The following is a 10,548-nucleotide window of genomic DNA, read 5'->3' on the forward strand; positions in this document are numbered from 1 at the left end:
TACTTTCAAGACAGGCAAAAACCATCCATATACAGTCACCAGTCACTTTGTTAGGTACGCCTTACTTGGGTTGGACCCTCTTTTGCCTTCAGAGCTGCCCTAATCGTTCTAGGCATAGATTCAACAAGGTATCGGAAATATTCCTTGGAGATTTTGCTCCATATTGACATGAAAGCAACAGATATGGAGACTCATCAGACCAGGCAACGTTTCTCCAATCTTCTATTGTCCAGTTTTGGTGAGCCTGTGTGAATTGTAGCCTCAGTTTCCTGTTTCTTAGCTGACAGGAGTGGCGCCCAGTGTGGTTTTCTGCTGCTGTAGCCCATCTGCCTCAAGGTTGGACATGTTGTGCATTCAGAGATGCTCTTCTGCAGACCTTGGTTGTAACGAGTGCTTATTTGAGTTACTGTTGCCTTTCTATCAGATGGAACCAGTCTGGCCATTCTCCTCTGACCTCTGGCATCAACAAGGCATTTGTGCCCACAGAACTGCCACTCACTGGATATTTCCTTTTTCGTACCATTCTCTGTAAACCCTAGAGATGGTTGTGCATGAAAATCCTAGTAGATCAGCAGTTTCTGAAATACTCAGACCAGCCCGTCTGGCACCAACAACCATGCCACGTTCAAAGTCATTTCTTCTTCTTCTTCTTCTTCTTCGTGGGTTTTTTATTGGCGGTTGGCATACAACTTTATGATGGATTTCCGCCATCGACTGGTTAGGAGTGTGGATCAGAATTGAAAATTGTACCCTCTTATTCTTATTAATTTATATTCTATTATACAACCCAGTCTCTCTAAGAAACATTAATAAAGCTTTCAATTTACTATCTCCTACTCCACTACTTGACATACTATTAATATCTATATTTACATTATTTTCCTCATTGTCTATCATCATATTCCGTTTTCTTTAATATAATGGACATTTCTTTATGATACGTTCTATGCTTTCCTCTACATTACAATTATTACAATATCTTCAAAGTCACTTAAATCACCGTTCTTCTTACAAATATATAAATATACATCTCAAACAACATGCGGCTGTTGATTGGCTGTTTCATGACGTCGCTCCTCCCCCGGAATTGCGTCGCAAGGTCACCAACCAAACAGGTCACTCGCGGCGCTTCCAAGATGGCGGCCTCCTTGTGTCAGTGTTACCAGGTGAGTTTCTCATATAAAGCGTTTATTAAACGCTCATCAGCAGCGTGTTTAATGTAAAAGTGATAAATACAATGTTCGCGACTCAAGCCCCGCGAGCGCGCTCTTGGTTCGGCGGGAGCGCGCGTGTTTAATGCAGAAATGTGCATAGATGGATCAGTCATGCTGATGAAACCAGAATCTGGCCTTGGTAAAATATCAAATATTATAACAAGCGTTTACAAGTTCTAACGTTTATGTGGAAAATCCGAACAGGCGCCAAGCAGATGTTAATTAATCAGTTAAATCCGCTTAACAACAAAATACCATGGTATTTCTTGTGTTATTACTGTGTTTTGTGGTAATGTATAGTGAGTTTTCTTTGGAAATGATTTTAGTTTTACCCATTCTTAAATGTGTGTAAAATATCATGTTTGCAAGAGTCTTTAATATCAAACAACATTTGTTTATCTCAGCTAATCTGTCAAATTTTACTCTAATAGTGCACATGACGATTTTGTCTTAATAATTATCATACTGCTAATCTATAATTGTTCAAAAACATGTAACTTTACAGTGATTCAATGATTTACTTACAAATATCTGATTATCAAACTAGATTATATTGCTTTCCAACAAGCCGTTCTAAATTCATTGAATTATTTTAATTTAAAAGAATCAAGCATATCCAGAATCATTATTTTGTCATCTTTTGTGAAAATAATTGTCAAGTCTTATCAGAAGACCCTCACAGAGTATGAAATATGCTCAGAATTATGCAGATTTTCACAAATTTGGTTGCCCATTATTGAGTATTTATTTACTTATGTAAATGTGTATTTTTTTATTGATGTACTTTTATTCATTTACTTATGTACTTATGTGTGTAAATATATATGTATTCAAGTTTTATATAAATTTCAATAATATTATCGACTGATGTTTTAATGATGATTTATTTAGACGACGGTTTGTAAAGTAATATTTTTTTTTTGTCTTTTAGTTTATATATATATATATCATGAGAGTCTTGCTTTGCTTACTGGCCAAGCTGGTCTAATTGTATTTGCATTGTAAACATTAAATAAAAGAGCAAAAAAATTTTCTTTTTTATTTCATGATTTAATTTTTTACTTGCTATACTCTCCATTTTTTTCTTTTCTTTACAAAATTTCGCTTATAATTAGTAAATATTATTGGCAGATTCTGTCTGACCCTAATTTCATTCATTAATTTTCCTTTGACTAAGTCGCTTATTTATCAACCACAGCGGAATGAACCACCAACTACTAAATTAAATTAAATTATTCATTCATTCATTTTCTTTTCGGCTTAGTCCCTTTATTAATCTGGGGTCGCCACAGCGGAATAACTGCCAATTTATCCAGCATATGTTTTACGCAGCAGATTACCTTCCAGCCACAACCACATTACTGGGAAACACCCACACACTCTCACATTCACACACACATACACTACGGTCAATTTAGTTAATCAGTTCAACTATAGCGCATGTGTTTGGACTGTGGGGGAAACCGGAGCACCAGGAGGAAATCCATGCCAACACAGAGAGAACATGCAAACTCCACACAGAAATGCTAACTGGCCCAGCCAGGACTCGAACCAGCGACCTTCTTGCTGTGAGGCCACAGTGCTAACCACTGAGCCACTGTGCTGCCCCAGGCCCTAATTTATAACTTATAAAAAAAGACTATAACTTTCAAACTTCAGACATTCTCAAGCCAAGAGTTGGTTTGTTCTGCTAACATTGTGCTAACGTGTGTGTGTGTGTGTGTGTTCAGCTGTGTGTGAGGAGAAGCTCCGCGCTGGTCTTGTCTGGTCATTACTCGTCGCTGTATCCCAGAGCTCATGTCTTCAGGATATGTGGAGCTCCGGCTGCCGCCACCGCTGCAGCACAGGTCAGACTCTCTACACTCAGAGCTTTGGAGGAGCTGTGGGATTTCACAGTGTTGCTGATGTGTGTGTGTGTGCACGCATGTGTGTGTGTACATTTGTGTGTGTGAGTTTGGGTGTTTGTGGATGTGTGCATGCATGCGTGCATAATGTGTTATACGTGTGTGTGTGTGTGGGCATATTTGTGTGATGTGTTATGCGCGTGTGAAGAGTGATGCATGTGTCTGTTTGTGTGTAGGTCAGGCTTATGTCCAGTGGCGGCGGCAGGAAGGGCTTTCTGGGAGAGTTTCTGGATAATCTGAAGCAGGAACTGAGCAAGAACAAGGAGATGAAGGAGAACATCAAGAAGTTTCGAGAGGAGGCCAAAAAACTGGAGGAATCCGAAGCCCTAAAACAGGCCAGGAGGAAATATGTGCGTCCATTTTCAAAAAGAGACTACCACTATATATATATATATATATACATAAGAGTAAAGTAAATTTAGTTTAGTATAGCGAGTTTACTTAACAAGGTATGTGACTCTAACATACTAGAGATCATATTTATCAAAGTCGTTTGTGTTGTTTTTCAGAAAACCATCGAGTCTGAAACGGTGAAAACGTCTGAAGTGTTGAAGAAAACTCTGGGCTCGCTGTCAGATACGGTGAAAGAGGTCAGTAGCTGGTCTTCTGAGTGTAATAAGAGGGGGAAGTCCCGCCCACTAATGACAATCTCTCATATTGTGAAAATAGTATGTTGTTTATTATTCCACCATTCTACATTTACTACCACCGCTAAATTCACTTGGTTAGATTAATCCATGTGATTAGCTATATTATACGAGCTGGATTCACTGGTCAAATGCACTAGTAACACACTGAGGACTTCTTTTAATGTATTTTTAGCGTTCATCAGTGTGGATGGAAATATGTTGATCGTTATATTTATAGTTATGGTTCTTGGTGTGACGTAAGACATCCCTTTTATGCAAATGTTTTGAAAGTGAAAGTAAAAGGCACGTTCTTTTGAAACGCTGCCTGTCTATTTTGCTTTATGTCTCCGCCTTGTGGCTGTTAAATAAATTGCAGCAATCGTGGTTGTCAGCTCATTTGTTTTCATAATTTTTTCAAATTATTTTGTTATTATATTATCATAAAAAAAGTTATTATTATTATTTGTTATTTTATCATCACGACAAGTATTTTATCAGTGATTATTCAGATTTGGATATCCTCAGGGTTTGGAAGAAGTCGGACGAACGGACATCGGGAAGAAAATCAAAGAAGGAGTGGAGGAAGCCGCTAAATCGGCTAAACAGTCTGCAGAGACGGTGACGAAAGGAGGAGAGAAACTGGGGAAGACTGGAGCGTTTCGGGCCATTTCACAGGTCCATATCTGCTCTAATTTAAAACATACTGTTATTGTTTTAATCTGACTGTATTAATCTATAGTTATATTCTACTGCTTTAATGTATAATTATATTATAGGTGGGCATAGATTAATTTTAATCTAGATTAATCTCACTGTAATCTTGGAATTAATCTAGATTAAAATGGCTCATTTGAATTCTGCCGAAGGCATTCAGAATATGTGTGCTACCCAAATAATGACTAAATATAAGTCTTCGAGAACGGGTTTCTTAAGCCAGGTGGCGCATTAGACCAGGGGCTCATCTTCAGTTTCCAAAGTGCATTACAAACTGCTGGAGAAACTGTTCTACTATGATAATTGGTGATGAAAATAAATGATCTATAAGATGTACTTGTGTTTACTAACTATTTATTCAGTTAAGTTTTGAACTGTAGGCCTACATAAGCTCAAACAGTGATTTTTGATTATCTTAATCTGACTAAAGTCATAACTGAACTAAACAGGAATGGAACTAAGATGTTGAGTATGCAGATATTAGTGGAATTACTGAAGTAAACACCGTGATCAAACTATTCGCATCATGTAGGACTTTTCGCCATATTTTCCGACAAGTTCCAATTTTCAATTCACCTTTATTTGTATAGCGCTTTTACAATGTAGATTGTGTCAAAGCAGCTTCACATAAAAGGTCACAGTAAATAGGAACAGTGTAGTTCAGTTTATAGTGTTGAGTTCAGTGCAGTTTAGCTCAGTTCAGTGTGGTTTAATAATCACTACTGAGAGTCCAAACACTGAAGAGCAAATCCAACGATGCGCAGCTCTACAGATCACGAACCATGCAAGCCAGTGGCGACAGCGGAGAGGGAAAAAAAACTTCACTAATGGCGGAAGTGAAGAAAAAAACCTTGAGAGAAAAGAGACTCAGTTGGGCACGACCATTTTAATTTCTCCGCTGGCCAAACGTCTTGTGCAGAGCTGCAGTCTCAGCAGCGGAGGCTGGAAGCTGGCCTCAGCGAAGACTCGTCTGTCTCTGGAGCGTCACAGGAATCAGTCTCATGTTCTCCACTTCCCCATGACCACCACAGTAGCTGCTCAGGATACGGCCTGGTCCAGGATATGGAAACCTTGGGATCATCTCGTCGTTGGTCTTGGATCGAATCAGTGACTCTGCATAGTCTGAGGGCCTCGGGAAGAGTATCCCCAGGTGGAAATGGAGAATAAAGAAAATAATTAGCGTAGCTAGTGTATATAAACTAGATGCAGATCCTGTGATCCTGTTCCACACACGCGGCTATCAGTAAAGGACCACACACATGCACATTGTGAAATGCGGAAGTTTTTTTCTTTCCATTCAGCGTTATTAATTCCATAACACTCTTCCACCAGTCCTTCTTATTTGCGTCTAATACCCTAGTTTGTCACGGGGGCATGAATGAAATGTTCACGAGTGAAAGTGAAACTGCCAAACTGCAGTTAAAGTCACCCAAAATGACAGGAAACTCTTACATGAAAGCACTTCATGTAAACGCCTTAGTTATATTATTGTCTATTAAGGCAAATAACTAGATTACAGATGTCCATGTAAGTGTAGTCAGTAGTGTCTTCGAAGAAAGTGAAAGATCCAGAAGGGAATCCTGCTGATTTGATTCAGAAGGACACTTTGTTGTCAGACGGCTCACCGGTCAGGTATACATCCACGCTTAAATTTCAAGGTGAAAGTCATCATAGCTTGCGTCGAATAGACCAGGTAATAGATTAGCGGCGATATTTTTTTATCGTGCAATAACAGTCTCGCGTTAACGCCGATAACGGCCCACCACTAATAATTATAGTAAATACTAGTTGTAACGGAGCTAGCCAACTGCGACACAGATAAACCTCACTCCTCTGACCTCTAAAGGTGCTCTAGCGACAGACCCTAGAGGCCATGTTCTTTAGCCTGCTTGTTAGAGCAACCGACTCGCATACAAGGAATCGCGGGTTTGATCCCAGCTCAGACTGTGTTGGGTGCAGGAGGACCGGTGGGTTACATAGTGTTTTTAAAACATACAGTAAATTACTGTTAGAGTGCCTCGAAAGTTGCTATGGTAACAAAATCTATTGTGAATCACTTAAATTAATCTGTTGCGGTGATTCTATAGTTGCTATGGTAACACAAGGACTATTGTAAATTGAATGAATCTCTTGTGGGGATTCTACAGTTGCTATGGTAACACTAGAACTATTGTAAATCAATAGAAGTAATCTGTTGTGGGAATTCTATAGCTGCTATGGTAACACTATGACTATTGTCAATCACTTTAATCTGTTGTGGCGATTCTATAGTTGCTATGGTAACACAATAACTATTGCAAATCAATGGAAATAATCTGTTGTGGCGATTCTTTAATTGCTATGGTAACACTGGGACTATTGTAAATCACTTTAATCTGTTGTGGCGATTCTGTAGTTGCTATGGTAACACAATAACTATTGCAAATCAATGGAATTAATCTGTTGTGATTCTATAGTTGCTATGGTAACACTAGAACTATTGTAAATCAATGAAATTAATCTGTTGTGGTGATTCTATAGTTGCTATGGTAACACTAGAACTATTGTAAATTAATGGAATTAATCTGTTGTGGTGATTCTATAGTTGCTATGGTAACACTAGAACTATTGTAAATCAATGGAATTAATCTGTTGTGGTGATTCTATAGTTGCTATGGTAACACTAGAACTATTGTAAATCAATGGAATTAATCTGTTGTGGGGATTCTATAGTTGCTATGGAAACACGACTATACTAATATAAACAAATGACCCAAAACTGTAGCTTTCTACAGTTATCATACTACAATATTCACCACAGTTTACTGTAGTACAATCTAAAGTATACTACAGTAAAGTTCACTACAGTATTGTTGCTAATTCAACAAAGAGCTGTGTAATTAAATACTACAATATCCAGTATATGGCACTTCACTACCTGTATGCTTCCAAAGACCACTATATACCTATAGTATTTTTTCCTGTGTGTATTGGATCATGGATGGGTGTTTTCAGCTCTTCTTTGTTTTCATTCAGGGTGTTGAGAGCCGTGAAAGAAGGAGATTGTGGAGACCTGGGGTCAGATGGGCCCATATCGGGCCGCCCAGCAGACTCAGAAAGGAGGACTGAGTTCTCATCTAAAGCCGGAGCAGCAGAAGACCAAAGTGTGTTTGAGGCCAAACGAGTAGGTCATTTCTCAACAGAGATGCTATGATGACCAGAGGGTTTATGCTAAGAAGAACTGACAATAAACCAAAAAATGCATATTTATTATATATTATAAAAATATTATATATTGTTTTTAATTTCAAGCATATTTTGTGTGTGAGGCTGTATTGGTTATTATAAAATATTATTTATTGTATTATTTCTGAATTATTATTAAGTTCATATTATTAAATGAATAATCAAAATCTTAATGATTTCATATTTGCAGTTCATGTCAATTATTTTAAAGTACTATTTCACACTGACAAACATAAATAAATGGGCTTACTTAGAGAAAAAAATGAGTTCCTTCAACTAACATCAGTTTAACTCTCTTCACCACAACACAGACACAGGTTGTTTCTCCAGAACGGGCGTTTATTTAAGGTCGTCCATGATGTGCTTTGTGCCTGACGCCGTGAGAACTGTATTAGTAAATGAACACAGTACAAACGTATAAGAAATTATACAAACCACGATTATCTAATACATTAAGCAAAACAAATACCTCGTTGGTCGCTTGTCATGAAAGAGGGTCCTTAGTTTAATAAAGTCTTCTTCACTGTCCCTTTTGACTTATGACAGCAGCAACTTTAAGCTCCCTAAACACATGTAACTTTACACAGCATTGACATGCGTCTGTTCATCATTTGTCTATCCGGCGATTCATAAACAAGTCACTCACGTTACACGTCATTTCCTTAAAGTGACACGTTTCTATATTAAATGTCTTAAAATACAACAAATGAAATAACACATTTAAACCTTCCAACACATTTACATTTATAAATACACTTCAGCTAAATTAATACAAAATATTATAACCTTAAATCTCTAAAGAATGAAATATGAAACAAATATGTAAATAAACGTGCAATTATGTAAAAATGCTTGATAACAGTACTTACAATCAGCATAGAGCCTCTATAAATGACTCTGAAACATGAATAATATTTAACGCAGTGCTTTCCTTCTTCTGGTAAAGGGAGGCGATGGGTGTTGTGCTTCACAAAGACTCCAAATGGTATCAGCAGTGGAAAGACTTCAAGGACAACAATGTAGTTTTCAACAGTGAGTGTGTTTGAAATGCTCATGTGTGACCAGCAGATGGAGCTGCTGCTCTGAGTCTCAGTCAATAAACACAGCGACTGTATCTGAAATCACCACCCACACCCTCATTTACTATTCCCTAGTAGACATATGCCAACATTCAATAATTAAATATATTGCGATAACGAACATTAACATGAACAATAATTATTGAATATATCAACTTTTAGAGTGTTTTTTTAAGAATATTCTGATTGTTTTAACTGTGGTTTGCAGTTAAATAGTCCACTGTTTAAGGGTGTTAAGTTGTTTGTTAAATCTGCTGTCATTGACTTGTGTTTTTGTGGTTTTCTCCTCTCAGGATTCTTCGAGATGAAGATGAAGTACGATGAGAGCGACAATGCCTTCATCAGAGCGTCACGAGCCGTCACCGACAAAATGACAGACATCATCGGTAAAGAGATATGGATGGATGGATAGACAGATGATGGACATGTATATAGACAGATATATGGATAGACAGATGGCTAGACTTATATATATGTCTATATATATCTACATATATCTATATATATATATATATATATATATATAGACAGGTGGATAGACAGATGATACATGTGTATGTAGATGGATAGACATTTATATATAGAGATATATTGACATGTTAGACATGTATATAGACAGATGAATAGATAAATATATAGACAGAAGATGAAAAACATTTATGTAGACAGATGAATAGACATATACAGACTGATATACAAAGAGGTGGATAGACAGATATATATATATATATATATATATATATATATATATATATATATATATATATATATATATATATATATATATATATATATATACACACATATATACACACATACATACACACATATATATATACACATACATACACATATATATATATATATACATATACAGATATATAAACGGGTGCATAGACAAATGATAGACATGTATATAGACAGTTGAATAGACAGATAAATCGACAGAAGATTATAAACATTTATATAGACAGATGATAGACGTTGATAAAGATGGATTGAGAGATATATTGACAGATGATTGATGTGTATTTAGATGGATAGATGATAGACATGTATATAGATAGATGGATAGACATGTATGGACATATACAGATAGATATATAAAGAGATGGATAGACAAACACACACACACACACACACGTGTGTATATAGACGTATATTGACAGATATATAGACTTATATAGACCAATGGATAGACGTGCATATAGACAGATGATTGACATGTATATAGACATGATAGACATGTATAGACAAATACAGATATATAGAACAAATAGAATAAACAGATGGATAGAAAGATAGATATATATATATATGTATATATAGATAGATAGATAGATAGACAGATGATAGACGTGTATATAGATGGATAGAAATTTATATAGAGAGATATACAGACAGATGGATAGACACATATATAGACTTGTATAGACAGATGGATAGACATACAGACAGATATATATATATATATATATATATATATATATATATATATATATATATATATATATATATATATATATAGACAGGTGATAGACGTGTATATAGCCAGATGATAGACAGATACATTGACAGATATATAGACAAATGATAGACATGTATATAGACAGAGATGATAAACATGTATTAACAGATGATAGACGTGCACATAGATGGATTGACAGATATATAGACAGATAATTGATGTGTATATAGATGGATAGACAGATGATAGACATGTGTAGACATATACAGACAGATATATAAAGAGGTGGACAGACGGGTAGATAGACAGATGATA

General features: G+C 36.3%; 1 protein-coding gene across 1 annotated transcript in view; it reads left to right on the top strand.

Moving 5' to 3' along the window:
• Window positions 1-1,085: 1,085 nt before the first annotated feature.
• The window catches only part of timm44 (translocase of inner mitochondrial membrane 44 homolog (yeast)), a 17,114-nt gene continuing 7,651 nt past the window's right edge, over window positions 1,086-10,548 (top strand). The window contains exons 1-8 of the mRNA XM_056448346.1: window positions 1,086-1,166; window positions 2,945-3,061; window positions 3,295-3,468; window positions 3,628-3,708; window positions 4,273-4,432; window positions 7,488-7,624; window positions 8,637-8,718; window positions 9,059-9,151. Coding sequence (XP_056304321.1) covers window positions 1,137-1,166; window positions 2,945-3,061; window positions 3,295-3,468; window positions 3,628-3,708; window positions 4,273-4,432; window positions 7,488-7,624; window positions 8,637-8,718; window positions 9,059-9,151 — 874 coding nt within the window. The 5' untranslated portion in view covers window positions 1,086-1,136. The remainder of the gene's footprint in view (window positions 1,167-2,944; window positions 3,062-3,294; window positions 3,469-3,627; window positions 3,709-4,272; window positions 4,433-7,487; window positions 7,625-8,636; window positions 8,719-9,058; window positions 9,152-10,548) is intronic.

The sequence above is a fragment of the Danio aesculapii genome, chromosome 22 (assembly GCF_903798145.1).
Source record: "Danio aesculapii chromosome 22, fDanAes4.1, whole genome shotgun sequence".
Lineage (NCBI taxonomy): Eukaryota > Metazoa > Chordata > Actinopteri > Cypriniformes > Danionidae > Danio > Danio aesculapii.